This window comes from Gavia stellata, chromosome 37, assembly GCF_030936135.1.
Source record: "Gavia stellata isolate bGavSte3 chromosome 37, bGavSte3.hap2, whole genome shotgun sequence".
NCBI classification, from domain to species: Eukaryota; Metazoa; Chordata; class Aves; order Gaviiformes; family Gaviidae; genus Gavia; species Gavia stellata.
The window spans coordinates 103,348-125,332 of NC_082630.1; the positions used below are offsets into that span (position 1 = coordinate 103,348).

General features: G+C 52.7%; 1 protein-coding gene across 1 annotated transcript in view; it reads right to left on the minus strand.

The window, feature by feature from the left end:
• Positions 1–15,844, minus strand: part of SEC23B (SEC23 homolog B, COPII coat complex component) — a 31,333-nt gene extending 15,489 nt beyond the window's left edge. Inside the window, exons 1-14 of the mRNA XM_059832974.1 lie at positions 15,827–15,844; positions 11,423–11,658; positions 10,309–10,366; positions 9,585–9,671; positions 9,138–9,374; positions 8,671–8,756; positions 8,245–8,389; positions 7,510–7,668; positions 6,587–6,702; positions 5,255–5,378; positions 4,664–4,744; positions 4,242–4,331; positions 3,350–3,456; positions 3,012–3,165 (exon numbers count right to left, since the gene is read on the minus strand). Coding sequence (XP_059688957.1) covers positions 3,012–3,165; positions 3,350–3,456; positions 4,242–4,331; positions 4,664–4,744; positions 5,255–5,378; positions 6,587–6,702; positions 7,510–7,668; positions 8,245–8,389; positions 8,671–8,756; positions 9,138–9,374; positions 9,585–9,671; positions 10,309–10,366; positions 11,423–11,643 — 1,665 coding nt within the window. The 5' untranslated portion in view covers positions 11,644–11,658; positions 15,827–15,844. The remainder of the gene's footprint in view (positions 1–3,011; positions 3,166–3,349; positions 3,457–4,241; positions 4,332–4,663; positions 4,745–5,254; positions 5,379–6,586; positions 6,703–7,509; positions 7,669–8,244; positions 8,390–8,670; positions 8,757–9,137; positions 9,375–9,584; positions 9,672–10,308; positions 10,367–11,422; positions 11,659–15,826) is intronic.
• Positions 15,845–21,985: the final 6,141 nt, after the last annotated feature.

Consider the following 21,985-nt stretch of genomic DNA (forward strand, 5'->3'; position numbering starts at 1 on the left):
TGGGAGAGAAGGGGGGGGAGAGAAGGGGGGGGGGAGAGAAGGGGGGGGGAGAGAAGGGGGGGGGAGAGAAGGGGGGGGGAGAGAAGGGGCGGGGAGAGAAGGGGCGGGGAGAGAAGGGGCGGGGAGAGAAGGGGCGGGGAGAGAAAGGGGGCGGGGGAGAGAAAGGGGCGGGGAGAGAAAGGGGCGGGGAGAGAAAGGGGCGGGGAGAGAAAGGGGCGGGGAGAGAAAGGGGCGGGGAGAGAAAGGGGCGGGGAGAGAAAGGGGCGGGGAGAGAAAGGGGCGGGGAGAGAAAGGGGCGGGGAGAGAAAGGGGCGGGGAGAGAAAGGGGCGGGGAGAGAAAGGGCGGGGAGAGAAAGGGGCGGGGAGAGAAAGGGGCGGGGAGAGAAAGGGGCGGGGAGAGAAAGGGGCGGGGAGAGAAAGGGGCGGGGAGAGAAAGGGGCGGGGAGAGAAAGGGGCGGGGAGAGAAAGGGGCGGGGAGAGAAAGGGGCGGGGAGAGAAAGGGGCGGGGAGAGAAAGGGGCGGGGAGAGAAAGGGGCGGGGAGAGAAAGGGGCGGGGAGAGAAAGGGGCGGGGAGAGAAAGGGGCGGGGAGAGAAAGGGGCGGGGAGAGAAAGGGGCGGGGAGAGAAAGGGGCGGGGAGAGAAAGGGGCGGGGAGAGAAAGGGGCGGGGAGAGAAAGGGGCGGGGAGAGAAAGGGGCGGGGAGAGAAAGGGGCGGGGAGAGAAAGGGGCGGGGAGAGAAAGGGGCGGGGAGAGAAAGGGGCGGGGAGAGAAAGGGGCGGGGAGAGAAAGGGGCGGGGAGAGAAAGGGGCGGGGAGAGAAAGGGGCGGGGAGAGAAAGGGGCGGGGAGAGAAAGGGGCGGGGAGAGAAAGGGGCGGGGAGAGAAAGGGGCGGGGGAGAGAAAGGGGCGGGGAGAGAAAGGGGCGGGGAGAGAAAGGGGCGGGGGGGAGAAAGGGGCGGGGGGGGAGAAAGGGGCGGGGGGGGAGAAAGGGGCGGGGGGGGAGAAAGGGGCGGGGGGGGAGAAAGGGGCGGGGGGGGAGAAAGGGGCGGGGGGGGAGAAAGGGGCGGGGGGGGAGAAAGGGGCGGGGGGGGAGAAAGGGGCGGGGGGGGAGAAAGGGGCGGGGGGGGAGAAAGGGGCGGGGGGGGAGAAAGGGGCGGGGGGGGAGAAAGGGGCGGGGGGGAGAAAGGGGCGGGGGGGGAGAAAGGGGCGGGGGGGGAGAAAGGGGCGGGGGGGGAGAAAGGGGCGGGGGGGGAGAAAGGGGCGGGGGGGGAGAAAGGAGGAGAAAAGGGGCGGGGGGGGAGAAAGGGGCGGGGGGGGAGAAAGGGGCGGGGGGGGAGAAAGGGGCGGGGGGGGAGAAAGGGGCGGGGGGGGAGAAAGGGGCGGGGGGGGAGAAAGGGGCGGGGGGGGAGAAAGGGGCGGGGGGGGAGAAAGGGGCGGGGGGGGAGAAAGGGGCGGGGGGGGAGAAAGGGGCGGGGGGGGAGAAAGGGGCGGGGGGGGAGAAAGGGGCGGGGGGGGAGAAAGGGGCGGGGGGGGAGAAAGGGGCGGGGAGGAGAAAGGGGCGGGGGAGAGAAAGGGGCGGGGGAGAGAAAGGGGCGGGGAGAGAAAGGGGCGGGGAGAGAAAGGGGCGGGGAGAGAAAGGGGCGGGGAGAGAAAGGGGCGGGAGAGAAAGGGGCGGGGAGAGAAAGGGGCGGGGAGAGAAAGGGGCGGGGAGAGAAAGGGGCGGGGAGAGAAAGGGGCGGGGAGAGAAAGGGGCGGGGAGAGAAAGGGGCGGGGAGAGAAAGGGGCGGGGAGAGAAAGGGGCGGGGAGAGAAGGGGCGGGAGAGAAGGGGCGGGGAGAGAAAGGGGCGGGGAGAGAAAGGGGCGGGGGGAGGAGAAAGGGGCGGGGGGGGAGAAAGGGGCGGGGGGGGAGAAAGGGGCGGGGGGGAGAAAGGGGCGGGGGGGGAGAAAGGGGCGGGGGGGAGAAAGGGCGGGGGGAGAAAGGGGCGGGGGAGAAAGGGGCGGGGGGAGAAAGGGGCGGGGGGAGAAAGGGGCGGGGGGAGAAAGGGGCGGGGGGAGAAAGGGGCGGGGGGAGAAAGGGGCGGGGGGAGAAAGGGGCGGGGGGAGAAAGGTGGGGTGTGGGAAAGGGGGTGTGGGAAAGGGGGTGTGGGAAAGGGGGTGTGGGAAAGGGGGTGTGGGAAAGGGGGTGTGGGAAAGGGGGTGTGGGAAAGGGGGTGTGGGAAAGGGGGGGGGGAAGGGGGGGGGAAGGGGGGGGGAAGGGGGGGGAAGGGGGGGGGAAGGGGGGGGGAAGGGGGGGGAAAGGGGGGGGGAAGGGGGGGGGAAAGGTGAAAAGGGGGGGGAGGGGGGAAAGTGGGGGGGAAAGTGGGGGGGAAAGTGAGGGGGGGGAAGGGGGGGAAGGGGGGGAAGGGGGGGGAAACTGGGGGGAAAGTGGGGGGGGAAGGGGGGAAAAGTGGGGGGAAAGTGGGGGGAAAGTGGAGGGAAAGTGGCGGGAAAGTGGCGGGAAAGTGGGGGGTGGGGAAGTGGGGGGTGGGAAAAGTGGGGGGTGGGAAAAGTGGGGGGTGGGAAAAGTGGGGGAGGGGGGAAAAAGGGGGGGGAAAAGAAAAAGAAATACCACAGTGACTCTGATCAAACATTGGAACAGGTTGTCAAGAGAAGCAAAAGAAACTCCATCTTTGGAGATCTTCAAAACTCAACTGAAGAAGACCCTGCTCTAACTTCAAAGCTGGCCCTACTTTGAGCAGGGGGGTTGAACCAGAAACCTCCAGAGGTTCCTTCCCACCTGCATTATTCTCTGTTTCACTATCACTTCTTTAATCGCAGGTTTAACTCCTTCAGCGTGATGGGATGTTTACCTACCCTGATCATAGTGGCTTCTGAGCTATTGTGTACTACAACTACAGGGCTGTGACCACAGCACAAAGTAAGCAAGTTGATCTGGAAAAAGATAGCATTTTCATCTCCAGAGACAATTTTTACTAAAATCAAGAACACACCCAACTGCAGTCTATTGGTTTTACCAGTCTGATCAGCTGTCTGTCCAGCCATCGCAGAACATCAGGTCCCTCCTCAGATTCAGCTCTGTACACTCCCAGTCGTGCCATCAGCACCGCAGCTGCTTCCTGGTCAAACGCAGCTTCTATATGCTGGAGTTGACTCTGTGCATCTGCCCAACTATAGGGTTAGTAAAGGGTTAGTGCTACATGCATTCACCTTCAGCAAAGACCAAACCAGATTCAGCCTCCCTGTGCCTAATACTCTGCGGCCAATGCATGCAACAAAAAGCTAGAAGAATTCCAGCACAGACTGCAGCTTAAGTTTCTGCCACTCTGCCAAAGAACTGGCATGAGATACTCACTTTCTGGCTATGGTGGTGACACGAATGCGCTTCTGTGTACTGGAGTGTTGATACTGAGTGACAAACTGCACTGCCCCTCTGCCTCCCTGAGGTATTGGTGCGTTGTGCTGCAAATGAAACAAGGTAAGCCTTCAAAACGGGCTGGCTTTTCCATAGCTCTGTACACTACAGAGAACTCCAGGGCATCATTTGAGAAATCATAGAATAAGTACAAGCCAGAGTTGGACCAGAGAAGAGAGACACATCTGTTAGCGTTGTGTTTTCCAGCAGCCCTCAGAGTCAAAGTGGTCCTGGGTCCATTTAATACTGTGCGTGACACTTCCTCAGCTTGTCCCTTAAAGGATGGCGGCAACTTATCGTCTGTATAGCAATGAACATAAGAACGGCAGTACAAGGTCTGAGCAAAGGTCCTGCGAGTCCACCATCCTATTCCCAATAGTAACAAGCCCACACAGCAGAGAAGACAGGGACACACACACAGAACAGAGTTCCTTTGGGGTGGCCTTCCTAGCTTCCAGCTGCCACGTGCTCAGAAACCTCCCCAGCCAAAAGTTGCTTCTGAGCCATCAAGGTATTTCAACTTGGAGGACCAGCTCTCCAAGAATTTGAAGGTATTTTTACTTTTATTCTCCACAGCACTTACTGGCAAAAAGACAATTTCTTCTTTGTTAAATAAATAAAAAAAGCAGGTTTTGTACAGAACAAAAATATTAGGCAACTTATGCATATGAAAACCACTTCTGAGACTATTTCTTTGGCACAAAACACTTGGTTGCTTTGCAAAGATCCATCCGCAACACAGGGGATGTTGTTGCACTTCCTGACCCTGTTACAAGCAAATAGTTTGGTGTGTAAAAAAGACGACCAGAAAAAAAGAGAAGCCAGGACTGACCTGATTTACCACTTCAAAGTAAATGGCCAGAGTTGTGCTGGGATCCAGACTACAAATTTTCCATTGAGATGTTCCTCCAATTCCAAGCTCCTGCACAGAATTGAAAAGAAAGCAGGATTTTTGTCTCTAGCGGCACGTAAGGCAAGTTTATGTTAAATTCTGATCAGAGGTACAAGGTAGGGCAGGCCTTCTAGATTTCTTATCTTTTGGGTGTGAATGAAGTTACTGAAGTACATACAGTTAAAAGAAAGCTTTACGGGGCAAGAATTTAATCTAGGAAAGACTGTCTTTTCCTAGGCATGTTTCCAAATAGTTCTTCTCGTTGAAAGCTCTGACGTTCTAGCTGAGCTGTAGGTCTGGACAGAAACCGTGCACTGTTTATTTACTTCTTTATTAAAGATTTTTCCATGTCAGAAACTTACATTTTCAGAGACACACGGCCCTTTAGCATTCAGGGATATGCATGGTCCAATAGCTCCTGCAATTTTCAGCTCCCTAGACGTCTAGAACAAGGTAAAAGAAGTTGGTTTTGGGTTTTTTTATCTAAATCAAGTCAGTCAAATAGAATACACACAGACTAAATCAGTTGCTCGGCTTTGATCAGTTGATGTGTACACATAGCTGTCAGGGAAAGCATCTCTGAGCATTTTCCCAGATTACCCGCTGCTACAATTAGTGAACGTAAGAGAATCTACATAGTCACATTTTAATAATGAAGACATATTTATAATGACCATGAGAGAGTATGAAATGTTCCTTGCTGAGTGGGGAGAGGCTGACCTCAGCGGTTTTTAAAAAAAAAAAAAACAAAAAACCCCAAACAGACACAAACTTAATGAGCTTCCAAACAAAAATCCCTCCACTCACTCCAGCACAGTGCCTCTCCCAAAACAGGCACTATGGCTGACCTCAAACATGTAGCATTTTCTACACCCCAGACACTTAAATGGACTTTTGAATGAACAGCACTTGTATTTCCCAGTTAATGTCATCCAGTGAAACTAATCTCTTACCTTCACGTCCAAACTTGCACCAAAAGCCATGCGAAATTCCCCATTGAACCCTTTGTTAAATACCCGCTGGAAGGTCTGCTTGAAGAGAGAAGTGTTGAAGGAGTCTCCCATCACCATATGTCCTCTGGGAAAGAAAAAACGATACACAAAGGAACTGAAGCAACTGGGAACTAGAAGTAAAGCACAAAGGATACATCCCTCCAGCTCTCATGCACGCAAACACATGCAGAAACTGTTTTAAAGCATGCCTTCGCATAGGTGGAATTCACATCAGGGAACGCAGATTCACGGTCGCCTCCTCCAAAGCCAGACAAGTTAATGCTCCATCTTTGCCAGCTTGCTTTCTCAACTGTATTTTTTGACATCCCTTTAGCTCCCTTAAAAATGCTCATGTTCCACCAGTTAGATGTACCTCAACCCAAGAAAGAGCTTTGCTCAGCCTGCTTTCCTGAGCAGGGCTGGAACCACCCACACTATAGACAGGATGGCTGCACCACTGCAGCACGAGGACGGGTGCACGGGTCTGTGCTGTGCCTTCCCCAAGTGCCTTGGTAAACCCAGGCCCAATCATATGGAGCTTAATACCGCAACCAAAGGGTCAAACAATCTCTCTTCTGCTTATGGAGTATTACGTGATTATTTACAAATACCTTGCATTTGCTCACACCATCCTTTGACTCCCTAGACACAGCAGATTTTAAATGGCCAGCAAGACATGCTGAGTCCCCAAAAGGCCCTGTTTAGCACACAGCCTTCCTCACAGAGACCATAAGGTTTTCAGCAATTTGGAACACAGAGATTTACCCCTTAGAGATGTCACTTAAAACTGGATCCAGGGAAGCCAAGAATCCCTGGAGAAAGCGCAAGTGAGCTGTTAAGCAGAGCAAATCTGGCCCACAGAAGGAAAGCTTCTACCCACCATGCCTGATGCTCTCCTCTTCTGATGGCACTGCAGTCATGCACACACCACGGCATCTCTATCCCATAAATTCTGGAAAGGATACTTGCTATCTCCCAAGGAGGCAGAAAGCATTTGCAAAAGACATATTGCACCATGCTTTAGAATACCTTTCTCAAAGCAGGACATCGAGTTTTCTACCAGCAGTGCTAATTCACATGCTGTTTTGAGACTTCAGAAATGTGGACTGGGATCAGGGGACGTTTGCCATATAATTCCTGGCAAATTCAAACCACAGTTTAGAATAGAATGATGAAAATCTTACCCTTTTGCCCTGACAGCAAACTTAACCACTTTCTGAACCATTCTGCCGCTCCAAAAAAAAAAAAAAAACCCACAGGTGCCAACTTTGTGCTCTCCTGTTATGAACATACCCGGTGAGGTTTGCACAACACTTCATCTCTAGCAGTCCAGTCTGGTCCAGGGCACAGGCATAGATGTCGATGCAATGCCCGTTGGCTGCAGTGCGATTAGCCAGAGTCTCGTAGTGCTGGGGAAAACGTACACGGTGTTTAGGATGCCGCAATGGGCAATTTTTCTACTGCTCTCCAGCTGAGGCCAACACATGAAACACAAGGCAAAATGAAGCAATCACCAGTGCTGTAGTAACTAAAGAGCTGTTTGCTCTTACTGCTCTGCTGGAGCACGCTTCTCCTTCCTAGGGTGTTTGCACTTGGATGAGCTAGAGTTGCATGTCACAAATAGAGAGTGCATGAATTGCATGGGATCTTTGTGAAAACGTAGCGGAAACCCAAAGTTTCCTAGGGGATAGTTAAGAGAACAGGTGTCATACTGCTTCCTATCATGCCTGACATTTTAACTATATTAACTGTTGTTTCATACTCCAGGAAGACAAAAGAGGCTTTCTAGAAGTGACCAATTCCTGAAAGACAAGTTTTTTCCTCCCCAGAAGGAGATACAATGATGTTGATGAACGAACTCTCCACCCACCATCAGCTAAGAAACAACATTGAAATGGTTCTTTCTCTGAGAAGGCACAAGACTGCGCTGGAGAAGTAACTAGGAGGAAGTCTTTTTTACCCTTCCCTTGACCATTCTCACAATTTAACGTACACAAAAGTCTGAGGCACTTCAAGGACAACCATGTGAATAGCTGGACATACTGTTCCCACATCGAGGGAATGGAATACGTTCGTTCCCTGGGGAAGGACACTGGGCAGCTGTCAACATAGCAGCGTATGTAGGTTTGTGTTACGGTCTTTCCCCCCACTTAGTGTTCTGACACAATATATTCAGTTTTTGGTTTTAAACACACCCAGCAGGCACTAGCACCTACTTTGGTGGCCTTCTTCATGAACCTTGCGTTGTCCTTCTCTATGTCGTGCCAAGAACGGATGGGTGTTTTCAGTTCATCTCCTACCACCATGCCTGGTCCTTGTGTTGGTGGCCCACCTGTAAACAGCATTATTCTGGCCCCTGTGTTTGGAAATGTGCCCTAAAATAAAAATAAAGACTTATATCAGAGAGAGGGAGAGGAAAAAAAAAAAAAGGGTGGGGGAAAAAGGAAAGCCTGATGCTTTCTTTAGAGAAGCATTTGCATGTGTTTCTGCAATGTCATTAGCGACCTGTCTCTGCTAGAGACTGCCTTGACAAACAGGGATGCATTTCCTGACAGTCGCTCAAGTTTAGACTCAAGCTATGTCAAGCTTCATGTCCTCATAACAGGAAGCAGGCAGTTTCTGTTCTTTTTACTTACATCTTTACTTACTTTATCTGAAATGACCCTCAGATAAACCCAGTGCATAGCATCACCTCCACGTGGCGATACACACAAGAATCAGAGACCTTTAAACACCTGCATATTTTACCATTTCAATGTAAACTCCCAGCCCACTCTACACCAGCTGGTGCTAATTCATGTCAAAGGTCAGTGGAGACAAATTGCACCTCTGCAGCCCAACATAACCGGGCACAGACCAAGCTGGACTGCCACCTGCACGTGTCTCTGCAAAGACTGCCAGGTGCTTACTTTGACCAGCTCATCTCAAATAAACCACAGCACTAAGAGTACCTCCAATAAGCCAACAGCAATCGAAAGAGCTACTCCAGTGGAACGTAAAGGCCTCTTTCCCTGGGTCACTGGCCACGGGTCCCTTTGCAGTTCTCCGAGCAGGTCTGTTAAATTCATGTCAATCTTATGTACAGGCTGCAGAAACCTGCAAAAATTCAAATTGAATGCTTTCTTTCTCATAAGTCCTTTCAGATTAGAGAAGAAAGAAACTGCAAAACTAAGATACTGTAGAAGTCTGACACATTGCCTGCAGCTCTAGTAAATCCCATCCATATGTACCACTTGATGTAGGGAAATAACTAATAAGACAATAGCATTTAAATCTTCTTACAAAGACCCCTCTTGGGAAAACCAGGTTTAGAAGCATGAGCCCAAAAAGGCCATAAAACATCTGCCCTGCTCTTCTGCTGTGCTGGTGCAGCTTACCTGCTGGAAATAACAGGTTGCTCTGGAGTTTGAAGAGGTCTTCCCTGTTGAATGGGGACAGCTGGCCTCGAAAGCCCAAGCATATCCTAGAGAAAAGAAAAAAGGAGGCAGAGGAGATGTACCGTTCAAACACTAAACACATCATTTGCTGTCAAGCAATATACCCTGAGGCCTGCAATACTGTAGCATTAAATACATTAAAATCTGTGAAATTATTAATCTTTGCACTCCCATTAAGAATGGATCAATGGGTCCATTATGCAAGATACACAAACTCTGCCTTGGACAAGCTTCCAAGGAATTTACAAAGGCAAAAAGACAGGACAGATATTGGGAGGGAAACAGGCTAACAGTTAAGAGCACTGAACCCTCCTTCCTCCCCAAGAGCCCAGAGCTTGAAAGACCAGCAGTGGTGTCAACAGAGCTAACAGGAACAAGCCACTGGCCTAAGAGATGGCCGAACGTACCTGTATTTGCTTAGCTGTCAGGTCCTTTGTGCCCCTAAACACATAGCTCTTGGAAATTCCTTCACAGCTCAGCTCATGAACCTGGACCATTCTGCCGAACGTGATAAGCCCCACCAGAGCGTCGGCAGGCAGCAGACTTAGGGACATCTGGAGGGACTCCTTCAGTGCCTGTAAGTCCTCCTCCTCCAAGCACGTGTCGACAACATACAGGAAGATCAACGGCGTCTGCGGACCTCGCTAATGTGGAAAGAGATGGATTTACTAGGCATGTGCATATGCCAGGTGACACTTTAGAATGCCGCCAGCTAAGGAATAAAATGAGCCCTATCTTAAGCATCCTGCGGAAATGTTATTTATTTGCATTATCTTAAGTAAATCTGATACACACATAAGCTGTCACAAACAAGACAATTCTGGGGGCTTCAAACTTGCCTACAATTCATTTACCTGCACTATATATTCAATTGTTGAAAACTGAGGCATAAGCTCTGCTGGTTGATTGACTTCAGATATGCCTGCATATGCTGGAGGGAACTGAAAAAGAGAACAAAAAATTAGGACAAGGAAGTTGCAGGACAGAAATGTAGGGCCCTCCTCTGCAGTACAGAGGCTGCCCTGCTCGTGATGTGGTTATTCAACTCTTTATTTACTGCCACTGCACCAACCTGATTAATTCATGACAAGAGACCCATACTGCTGTTTTCCTAAGCACAGACAACAAGTGGCCAGAAGTACAGACAGCTGCTCAATCCAGTGTAAATAAAAGGTCGGACTAAAGCAGCAACCATGTTTTAGTTGAAATTCATTTAGCCACGCAACAGTGTCTGATGGCAAAAGTCTACTCAAGTCTAATGAATTTCATACTCGGCAAGAACAGTAAATGTCAAGTGATTAAAACACACTGGAAACACATGGGACAAAATAGCATTTTTATCTCCTTCCTATGCCCTGCATCCTGTTAAAATCACTGCCAAAACTGAATTGAAAATAGACAAGACGTCAGGTAAAACAGACCCATTAACAAGTACTGTGGCCTGGACTCAGCAAGAGAAAAAGGCCAAGGGAAGGAATCTAGAAAAGTGGAATTTATGCTTAACATCCTTTGCCAGGGGAGGCCATCAATAAAATGTTCCCTGAAAAGATGGAAGGGCTGATGCTTTTTCCAACTTACCTGATTTCTCTGAAAACAGAAGTTACAAGCCCAGAGCTTGGCCCGATAGTCAACTTGGCTGCAAGGGAAAGATGTTAGTATAACTACAGGAACGATTTTACAGTGCAGTTTCACAATTATCTACGCTGGTTCACAGCACTGAGGAAGAAACAGAGTATCAGACACTCCAACTAGAACGACAAGAGTTTTAGGGATTCAGACTCTCATTCTATTGCCAGAAAGTCCATTAGCTCATCTAGCCCTGCCACTTTCCAGGCTTGTCAGCGTGAGCACCGCTGACAGCTCTCTGGAACTTAGCCTTTGGCAGACAAAGACTTAGGTCTAATCATTCTTTCACTACACTTGGGCTTACCTCAGTCATCTTACTGTTTGTACAGCTGTAGCACTCAAGTACTGCAGTCACAGAGCAGCAGGAGCCATTCACCCAGATCCTGTACAAACACTGAACAAACAGGCCGTTCCCTGCCCCAAAGAGTTGACTCTCATCAGCTCGCTACAACACCCTGTAACTGCTGGTGCAGTAAAGCCTAGCCATATTCTTATTTCATGGGCTTGATCTCTTCTTACTTCCTCTTACTGGCCTTCCCTGCTTTTTCTCAGCCCAATGCTACACTCTGACTATGTACAATCATCACATGATTTTGGGACCAAGATTATTCCTCTTAAATTCTCAGCAAAACTTCAAAGAAAACCTTGATGCTTATACTGGAACTGACCTACAAGCAGTAGGATATGTAGGAAGCAGGAAACCAAGCAAACATCACAGCCCAGAGGACAATATCAGTATAATCGGCACCTTTGTTTATTTTAAGTTTCATCATTCACCACAAAATTCTCCGGAACAGTAAGAGGGCTCACCAGTTCCATATCATCTCTGCCTTAATAGTCTCCCCAAAGGCATTCCTCTCTCCTCTGTTTCTGGCAGCTCTAGCGATGGGCTGGCATTCAACGTATCTCATTAGGCACACATGGATTTTAACAAACCCACTACATCTAAATGAAGGAGGCTGCCAGGCACCAAGCAGAGGAAAAAGGGCATAAGGGAGTAGCAAAGTTCAGATAAAAACTAGGTAAACCCAGCTTCTCTTAACATCCCCAGCCAAGAAGTTCATACCAGAGCGGGTTGAGCACTGCTTTGCAAGTCGGCCTGCTGCAAAGCACCGGTTCATACTGCACAGGCGGCAGGTCAAGACGCTCCTTCAGTGGGGTCAGAAGACAGGCCAGGGGGACAACCATCCTTGTGGCCTCCAGCCTGCTGGAGGGCCACACGTTCCAGCTGAAACGCACTCCGTCACGCTCCTCATTTTGCTGGATGAACTCCAGGTACGTCGCCATGGGACTGCAGAAGTTCTGAAAGGACATAAGAAACACAAGTTCAGACAGCAGTCACCTGTTTGGGCAACAGTCCTGCAAAGGAAGTCAGCAGATCAACTACATGTAGGCACAAGACACTGCAGGACAAAGCCAATACCTTATAATGAGTTAATCCCATTATCGAATGAACCATGCGACTACATTAATCTCTTCTGTCCAGTGCTCTCATCAACATCCCAGACAATTAAAGCCCCACCAAATCCAATGAAGAAACAAGAAAATCTGACAGCAAAGCCAGAATGCAAGTTTTTTTTCCTTGGGATCCACATTTAATATCCCAATACCCACTCAGCCTCAAGCTGGCCTCAAGGCAATCCTGCCTGACTCAGGTCAGTAAAGGAAACCAGGTCAGATTCGCAACACATCCTGAAGCCTTTGGCTGAAACCTTGGGAGGAGAAAAGGAGGCCAAGTCTGAGACCAAAACACTCATCACAAATGATATCTGATTGCCAGCCTGCCCTGCTTACAGATGGAAAGGAGCACATGACAAAAAGGTCAAAAAAGGTCTTTGGTGATTTTAGACACCCTCTGTGCATGGCATCATGTCCCACTCCCAGTAAGGGAGGAATCGAGAGTCCAGCAGACTTTAGAAAAGACACGCTATTCAAGGAGGAATATCCCCAAGACACCAGAGAAGTCACTCTCTGTATTGCCTTACTAAACTCTTCAGAGTAAGATGCGAACAAGAGCTCCCAGGCCATCGTTATCTTTGATGGCTCTGAGAAAAGGAAGTACAAGCCTACCAAAAAACTCACTGGTTGAATCCCACCCACAAACACCACACAGCGCTGGCAGCAACTCACAGAGCCAAGAGCAGCAGCACCATGACCCACTCCGGCCAAGGAAACTCAGATGTTCACCTCTGGCTGCAGATGCTCCAGGATTACCTTACTCCTGGTCCTCACTGCAGGCGGGAGATTCGGGAGGGCCATAAGGCATAAGAAATCAGAAGCATCACCTCCTCCAAAGGAGGAGAAGTTTGGATGTAACATTTTCCTACGGACCTCCAAACTGCTTGCCATTTTCTTTGTTCTCGCTATTAAAAATGGAAATCAAGCTCATGGGCATTGCCCTGGATTTCCACCTGCACCTCCGGACAGACCAACGGAAGGATCCAGCAACACATCCCCACCACAAACGGGTCTGTCAGGGTAAAAGTCAGAGCTGAGCCTCCCAGTAAAAGATCTCACACATCAGAACAGCAAGATAAACACCTGACATCTCAGGTATGCAGTGCAACCGCCTGCAAATTTACTCCACATTCCTGTTCCTCCAACCGCAGCCCAGCACCACTCCCCTGCCCCGGGCCGAGCCCCGATTTCCCCGGCTGGGTTTGGCATGGGCTGTGGCCCTGCTTTGGGGTCAGGACAGCAGGAGGGGAGACACCCCCACCCCAATGAGGGCTGTGTTGGGCCGGTTTAGGGCCGGGTGCCTGCCCAATCTGCCAGCCCCCCACCAGCACAGGGCCCCCTGGCCCCAGTCCTGCAGTGACCTCCAGGGCCCGTCCGTCCTGGCAGTGGGGAAGTCCCAAAGCCCCTGTCCAGGAGAGGACAGACCCTCCCAAAGCCTCAGCAGATGAGTGGTGGTATCTGCTAATAGGGCACACTGCTGACCCACCCCTCCCAGCAAAGCTAGAGGCGATGCTGCTGCTTCCTAGCAGTGCTATAGGAAATGCCACGGATCCCCCAGCTGCTGCAGTCGGCAGAGCTATAGGGGACACCACAGGTCCCCAGCCCTTCACCAGGAAGCATACAGAGGACACCACAGATCCCCAGTGAAGCCGTAGGGGCCACCTCTGACACCACTGATCCCCAGCACTGCCACAGAGTAAAGCAGTGACCCCCTGCACTGCTACAGGTGGCATTGCTGACCCCCAGCACAGCTCCGGGGGACACGGCTGACCCCCGCCCCGCTCTGTGGGACACCACCAGGCCCCAGCACCCTCAGCACAGCACCAGGGGACACTGCCGCTTCCCTGCCCAAGCAAAGCTACAGGGGACACCGCTGACTCCCCGGCACTACTCTATGGGACACTGCCGATCCCCACGCAAGCACTGCTGTAGGGGACACCACTAGCCATCCCCAGTACCCCCCACAGGGGACACCACAGATCCTCCCAGTGCCCCCCACAGGGGACACCACAGACCCTCCCAGTACCCCCCCACAGGGGACACCACAGACCCTCCCAGTACCCCCCCACAGGGGACACCACTGGCCCTCCCAGTGCCCCCCACAGGGGGCACCACTGGCCCTCCCAGTATGCCCCCACAGGGGGCACCACTGGCCCTCCCAGTATGCCCCCACAGGGGGCACCACTGGCCCTCCCAGTATGCCCCCACAGGGGGCACCACTGGCCCTCCCAGTACCCCCCACAGGGGGCACCACTGGCCCTCCCAGTACCCCCCACAGGGGACACCACAGACCCTCCCAGTACTCCCCACAGGGGACACCACTGGCCCTCCCAGTACCCCCCACAGGGGACACCACTGGCCCTCCCAGTACCCCCCACAGGGGACACCACAGACCCTCCCCGGTACCCCCACAGGGGACACCACAGACCCTCCCCGGTACCCCCCCACAGGGGACACCACAGACCCTCCCAGTACTCCCCACAAGGGATACCACAGGCCCTCCCAGTACCCCCCACAGGGGATACCACAGACCCTCCCAGTACCCCCCACAAGGGACACCACAGACCCTCCCAGTACCCCCCACAGGGGGCACCACAGACCTTTCCAGTACCCCCACAGGCGGCACCACAGACCCTCCCAGTACCCCCCACAGGGGGCACCACAGACCTTTCCAGTACCCCCACAGGGGGCACCACTGGCCCTCCCCAGTACCCCCCACAGGGGGCACCACTGGCCCTCCCAGTACCCCCACAGGGGACACCACTGGCCCTCCCAGTACCCCCCACAGGGGGCACCACTGGCCCTCCCAGTGCCCCCCACAGGGGGCACCACAGACCCTCCCAGTACCCCCCCACAGGGGGCACCACTGGCCCTCCCAGTACCCCCCCAAAGGGGGCACCACTGGCCCTCCCCAGTACCCCCCACAGGGGATACCACAGACCATCCCAGTACCCCCCACAGGGGGCACCACAGACCCTCCCAGTACCCCCCCACAGGGGGCACCACTGGCCCTCCCCAGTACCCCCCCACAGGGGGCACCACAGACCCTCCCAGTACCCCCACAGGGGACACCACAGACCCTCCCAGTACCCCCCACAGGGGATACCACAGACCCTCCCAGTACTCCCCACAAGGGACACCACAGACCCTCCCAGTACCCCCCACAGGGGATACCACAGACCCTCCCAGTACCCCCCACAGGGGGCACCACAGACCCTCCCAGTACCCCCACAGGGGACACCACAGACCCTCCCCAGTACCCCCCACAGGGGACACCACAGACCCTCCCAGTACCCCCCCACAGGGGACACCACAGACCCTCCCAGTACCCCCACAGGGGACACCACGGGCCCTCCCAGTACCCCCACAGGGGACACCACGGGCCCTCCCAGTACCCCCCACAGGGGACACCACAGACCCTCCCAGTACCCCCACAGAGGACACCACTGGCCCTCCCAGTACCCCCCACAGGGGATACCACAGACCCTCCCAGTACCCCCCCACAGGGGGCACCACAGACCCTCCCAGTACCCCCACAGGGCACACCACAGACCCTCCCCAGTACCCCCCACAGGGGACACCACAGACCCTCCCCAGTACCCCCCACAGGGGACACCACTGGCCCTCCCAGTACCCCCCACAGGGGACACCACAGACCCTCCCAGTACCCCCACAGGGGACACCACAGGCCCTCCCAGTACCCCCCACAGGGGACACCACAGACCCTCCCAGTACCCCCACAGGGGACACCACAGACCCTCCCAGTACCCCCACAGGGGACACCACTGGCCCCCTCAGCCCCCCTCAGCCGGAACACCCCTGACCCGCCAGCCCCCCCTCACAGGGGACGCCACCGACCCCTCCCCAGGATCCCCCTCAGGCGACGCCACTGACCCCCGCTGCAAGAGCCATCAGTGACCCCCCAGCCCCGCTACGGGGGACACCACCCCCCGCAGTCCCCCGGCACGGCCACAGGGGACGGGGACCCCCGGGGACCCCCCGCAGCGCCCACCTGCCCGCGCCGCGCCGCTCCCCGCCGCCGCCGCCGCTCTCTCCCGGCAGGCCCCGCGCGCCCGGCAAAGCCAGCTCAGCGGTACGGGGTGCCCGCAGGCAAGATGGCGGCACCAGCACGCCCCGCCCTCCCCCGGCGAGGCTCCGCCGACATCTTGGCTAAGGGCACCCTCCGCGCCGCTCTGAAGGAGGGGAAGCGGCGTGACCCTACCAAACATGGCGAGGCGGCGGCGTCAGGGAGGCCATCTTGACTAAGGGTGCCAGGCGCAGCGTTGGAACGGAGACAAACGTGGTGCCCCTACTAAATATGGGGGGGAGGCGTCGCCTTCCCGTACCGGCACAGGCCGGGGAGCGGCAGTGTGAGGGAGGCGGCTCTTCCCTCGCGGTGCCCGGCAGCTCTGGAGGGGGCTGCCGTGTTCAGCAGGAAGGGTTGTCTTTGTTGGCGTAGAAACTCCCGGGAAAAAGCTATTCGTAACAATTTACTAGTAATACAGACACTTCTTGAAAAAAAATAAACCCAGAGCCCCACGCGGCCTGGCCTTTGCCTCAGTCCGGGCCCCGCGGCACGCTGGCTCCGGGAAGAGCAGCAGGCCAAGCCACGAGGCCGCCCAGGCCCGCCACAGGGCAGGGCCGGCTGCGCGGGCGAGCTGGAAACCGAAGAGAACCCGCGCCGCGGTTGGGTTCGCTTAGTGCCATTCGGGGTTCGCTTAGTGCCATTTGGGGTTCGCTTAGTGCGATCTACCCCAAGGACACGCGCCCCTCGGCAGCACATCTCCCCCCACGCACGTACCTGGCTGCTGGCGTTGGCTTTCAAATATGCCTGACCCGGGTGAATCGGCTTTTTCCTCCCTCGCTGTTCCCGGAAAAGACATAGGAGCCAGTTTTACCCTCACGGCTGGTTTGAGGCCACAGCGGGTCATCAATCCGTGAGGAAACCTGTACCCCAGCCCGCTGGAAAAACCCCGGCGCCCAGACCCTTGGTGAGGAGAGATCGGGAACGGCCACGATATCCAGAAATGCAACGTGCTGCCTGTGGATGTGTGGTAGAGGTTTGACCAAGTCTGACTCGCCACAGAAATTTCTCTGTGCCTCGAAACCAGGCAAATATGTTCCCTCTGTCATTGCTTCCTTCTCTCGCTGCTTCCCACAGCCTCTTCTGAAGCCAAAGAGGCAAAGCCTGTTCCTAGCGAGACCGAGGACATGAATCCTCCCCTGCAGCTCTGTGTAATGCCATGTAAATCCGGTCTCAACGTATGGACGTCAATCCATCGCTGAACGCTGCAAACTTCCACACGTACTTCTAAGGGCAAAGGCGTTGTAGTGAAACATCTCAACCCATTTCTAATAGTTTGGGCCCTTGCCTTAAATTCATGGAGCCTATAAATATTCCCCAGGCTTCTGCGTGAGCATCACTCCATCTTTGCTTAAAGAAAATTAATGCTCTGTGATCAAGTTCCAAGCTTTGTGTTTTTTCCGTTTTCTCTCTTTTAAATGCAACAGAAATCTAGGTTTTAAATATTTTTTATTTTTCTTAAAGTCATTGAGTAGAATAAAGCCCAAAGTTTGTTCTCAAGTTGCTTGGTAACACTCAGCTTGACACAACGGGAGCAACAGGTTTGAAATGCTGTGCAGCAGCGTGGTCCTCCGTGCAGGTTTGATCACCAGGCTCCTCTTTGTCTCGGGTATGTCAAAACTCACCCAGTTCATGTCATTGTCGTGGTGTCTGCCTGCAGCTCTGATAGGGCAGATGAAAAAAAACCTGACAGCCAGCGGTATGGAGATCTACTGATCCAGGTGGCATTGCCTCCTACCCGTTAATTAGCACAAGAAACATAAAAGCTGGCCAAACTGTGGAGCTTAGATTGCCTGTAGAGGCTCTCTAAGGGTGACACATCTTACGCTTTTCTTAGTTATATGAAGCTTTTGGTAAATCTTGTGTAGGAAATATGGCCAACTTTGACATATAATAAGCCATTAGGAATAAATATGTTTTAAATATTACTGTGTATTCTACGATGGAACGCTTAGCTATAAAAATACAGGCAATCCCTTCTCAGCCTTCAAGCACCTGTAAAACTCTGTGACTGCTCCCAGTTCACAGTCTGTGTTAAGAGTTTGTTGACACTAGAAAATATCAAGAAGTTAGGCAAACCACTGAGGAGAGAAGGACAAGGTTTTTGCCGCTGTTCTCTGTGCCCCTCAGGATACTTCCACAGACCCTGGCAGTGGGAGGAGATCTAATCACACTGCCGTGGGGCTGTTGTAGAGTTTGGATCAATCAGCAGTCCTTCCTTCCCTTCCCTGGAAAGGCCAGAAAGAATTGGCTGACAGATACGGAGCACAACTGCGTAAGTACACAGATAAGGGTCATTTTCAGAACACTGAATTCCACAGGGAGATTGGCATTATCCAGGGAATGCTTGAGGAAACTGCTTTAACCAAGAGCCATTCATTCTTTCTGCCCAGGGCAGATACGGTCTATTTTCTACTGAAGCAACCAACAGTGGAGAGCCATGTTCCAGGCCCAAAACAAAGCAAAACGGGATGCTGTCTGAGCTGAACGTTAATACTGCCTTCCCAGCTTCCTGACGTAAGGCAAGTTGTGTGCTCTGCAGGGGTTAAATTTGCACGTGTAAAATCTGAACATGAGCAGAAATATCACAAATTCAGCGGGAATAAAAAAGCAGAAGAATGCTACCTATGCTAAAGTGTATAAAATTCAAATTACTACTCTTATTAACATCCTCAGACCCAGGACTTGCTCTCCAAGGAGTATTAGTAAGTGGCAAAGCAAGTCTGCTCTTCTGGAGTTGCTAGTTTAGCCTTCATTTTACATCTTCCTCATACCGACACGTCTCAAAAGCAAAGCACAGAGCATTACTGGGACCCAGGGCTTCAAGGCCATGCTGCGCCCACCCTGCTAGCGTTAGATTAATTAAAACATTGAGCAACTATTGTGAGTATGCAAGAGGAGCAAAATCCTAAAGCCCTGGGTTTCTAGACCAAATAACTAAAGTAAAAGCTTTCCCATTCTTCAGGTTTCCTGGAAGAATCGCAAGCTTGCTCAAAAGGCGAGGGAGAGAGAAGGGGGAAAACACAGGCTACCTACAGAAGCCCCAACTTGGTTTGTGTGTAAGAACTGAAAGAGGAGAATGCTTTGAGCTCTGCTTCCCCTCCTCCCCACTCCCCCCAGATCTCCTGAAGAGCACACGAAGTGCAATAATTGTCTTTCTCAGGTAGGAAGTGAGCATTTTCACCAACAACTCGGACACCACCCACGAAGCTTCTCCCAGCACCGTTTTGTCCCCTCCAGGCTGCAGGCTCAGCTGGGCTCATTTCTCCCAGGCGAAAGGATGGACAGTCCCAGCCACCTGAAGTCGAAGGGGAAGGCGGTCGGTCGGTCGGTCTGTCTGTCCGTGGTGGAGGACAACCCTGTTTGGTAAGGTGTCTGTACCCTGTTTCAAAGCGTGAAGTGTTTGGCAGCAATAGGAGACCCAGCTGTCCCCACTCGCTGCTGTTTCTTCCCAAAAACTGCCCCGCACGTGGGGCAAAACAGGAAAGCAGAGCAGGGTGTAAGAGCTTTCTCTTTTCTTTCCTGAGCCCTGGGGTAGTCACACCAGGACGAGACAGAAGATGGCACTCGAACAGCACCAGATGAACAACCATCAGGCTTAACACCTCCAACAGGACCGTGAGTTACCATCAGAGTAAATAAATAAAAACCCCGAAACCAGGAAAAAACAAACAGCCACTCAGCCAACGGGGTAAATGTTTTCACTATCAAAGTTTCAAGTTTGCTATTAATGTTTTAAACTTTGGACTGTACAGGCTAGACCTGTTAAACAGTGCCTGCTAGCTGTACTCTCCCTCGGTTCACGGTGCAGCCTGGTACTGTTTCACAGAATCACTAAGGTTGGAAAAGATCATCAAGTCCAACCATCAACCCAACCCCACCGTGCCCACTAAACCATGTCCCGCAGTGCCACATCCACACGTTCCTTGAACACCTCCAGGGATGGTGACTCCACCACCTCCCTGGGCAGCCTGTTCCAATGCTTCACCCCTCCCTCAGTAAAGACCTTTTTCCTAATATCCAGCCTAAACCTCCCCTGGTGCAACTTGAGGCCATTTCCTCTCATTCTATCGCTTGTCACTTGGGAGAAGAGACCAGCACCCACCTCACCACAACCCCCTTTCAGGTAGTTGTAGAAAGCGATGTTCCTCTTGGCAATAAAAAGCAATCCTGCACTTGATTCCATGTGAAAATGGTGTTTGGGTGTGACTGCCCTCCGACTGGCTTTTGTGCAGTCTGTTACCACAAGTGAGGAAACTGCTCAGAGCAGCCCGGGAGGTCCCCAGCAGGGTCTGCACCCCGTAGGGCTCACGGCACGGGGCCGAGCTCCCCCACCCAGGAGGTGCCTCGTGGCCCTGCAGCAGCTGGGCTGTGACCTCTTATATGAGACTGATAGATTAGCCAGGTGCATGAAGAACCAGAGTGACAGAAAGATCATTCCTCTAATTCGTTTAGAAATAGGTCAGACAGATTCCTATTTTACAGAAAGGAAAGTGAAATTGCTTTACTTTTCTCTATAGGCGTGTTGTTTTTTCCAAATTTGAGAAATCTTGTTACAGCTGCAACACAGATTCAGACACCACAAAGGTCATCTACCTCAGACAAACCCAATATGAGTGAGCTGGAATTTAAAGAGCTTAATAAACCAGCTTGCTACTTCCTAAAGGTGTTCACTGATGACAAGCTCCCTCTCCTTTTTGTTATTGCCAATGAATATGGTCATACTGCGTAAAGTGACATACCTGCATGATAAAGACGTGTCGTTTCCCTGAAAGCTATCTTCTAGCTGCAGTAGAGCACAAACAAGGCGTTATCTCTGCAGCAGCAGCATTCAGGACCCCATTGTGTTAGGTCCTCTTGGAACGCAGGAAGACAAAGGTGACCCCAGCCCCACACCTCCATGAAATTACCTTTAGCCACGTAAGGGGTGTCTGAAGCTGACTGATGTTAAGGCTCCCTTCAGTGAAGCGAGCAGCATCTTCCTCGTCTTCCTCAGGCTTCAGCGTGCTGAGTGGTTCAAGGAGGCAGAGGAAGAACAATTTCGTAAGAAATCTTCTGCCTCTGTAGAGATATGCATTCCTGTTACCTGGGGACAACGCTGCAACAAAAGAGCGAGCCGGCTGCGGGTGCTCACGCTAGCTTATACAATCAAACTCCTTCCACCAACTTGCCAGCTTACCAGTACTAGCAGGTTGCCCCAGTCGGAGATGGGCATGCCTAGCTGCTCCCAACCGGGAGCCTTTGCCTCTGTATCTATACCCGCCCTGTATGGGACAGGAACAATTTTTATTCTTTTTTATTCTTTGTACAGCACTTACCACCATTAGCCTTCAATCCATAACCCATGCTGTAAGCAGGAAAGCGGGAATCAAGCAAGATTTGAACACACATATGGGACCCAGACTGCTTTTAGAAGGTGCAAACTCCTGGACAGTATTGAAATAGCTGATGTAAAGTCTCCTACCCTTATTAGGTAAACTGTCTTCCAAAACCTCTGTACGTTAGCCCGCTGTTTACTCCTCGTGGTCAGATTACCTGGCATGCTGATAACGCAGTTGCAGAGGTGCTTGACCGTGGCCCTCCCAACCATGTCCAGGAGGGCTTATTTTTCAGACAGGGAATTTTGAAAATAGCCAGATTCAACACATCCTGCTAATTGTTTCCCAGTGCTGGGAGGCAATCATGAACATACTGAGCAGTTGCGTGGAGATCCAGTCTGGACGCAGCAAGATTAAGCCACAGGTAGCAAGTTGTACCGAGACCAGACTGTCCCCACACAGTTCATGTGTCTACGCTGCCCTGCCTGCTAGTACAGCATTCCAGCCCTCTCATTCTGGATGGTGGAGAGCTGGCTGTACCACAGATGCACAATATTCTCATTGATGAAGAAGGAGCTGACTTCCCCCACCTCGCCCCACCAGAGGTTGTTTGATTATAGGTTAAGGAAGAGGTGGAGTAACCAATTAGCATAACATAGCTGGTACAAAAATCTGTTTACTTCCCAAGTGGGATTTCCAAAGACAGAATCAGCCCTCTAACACTGCCAGATGGACATCGATAGCCGCTGGAAACTAGACACAGCTCTCA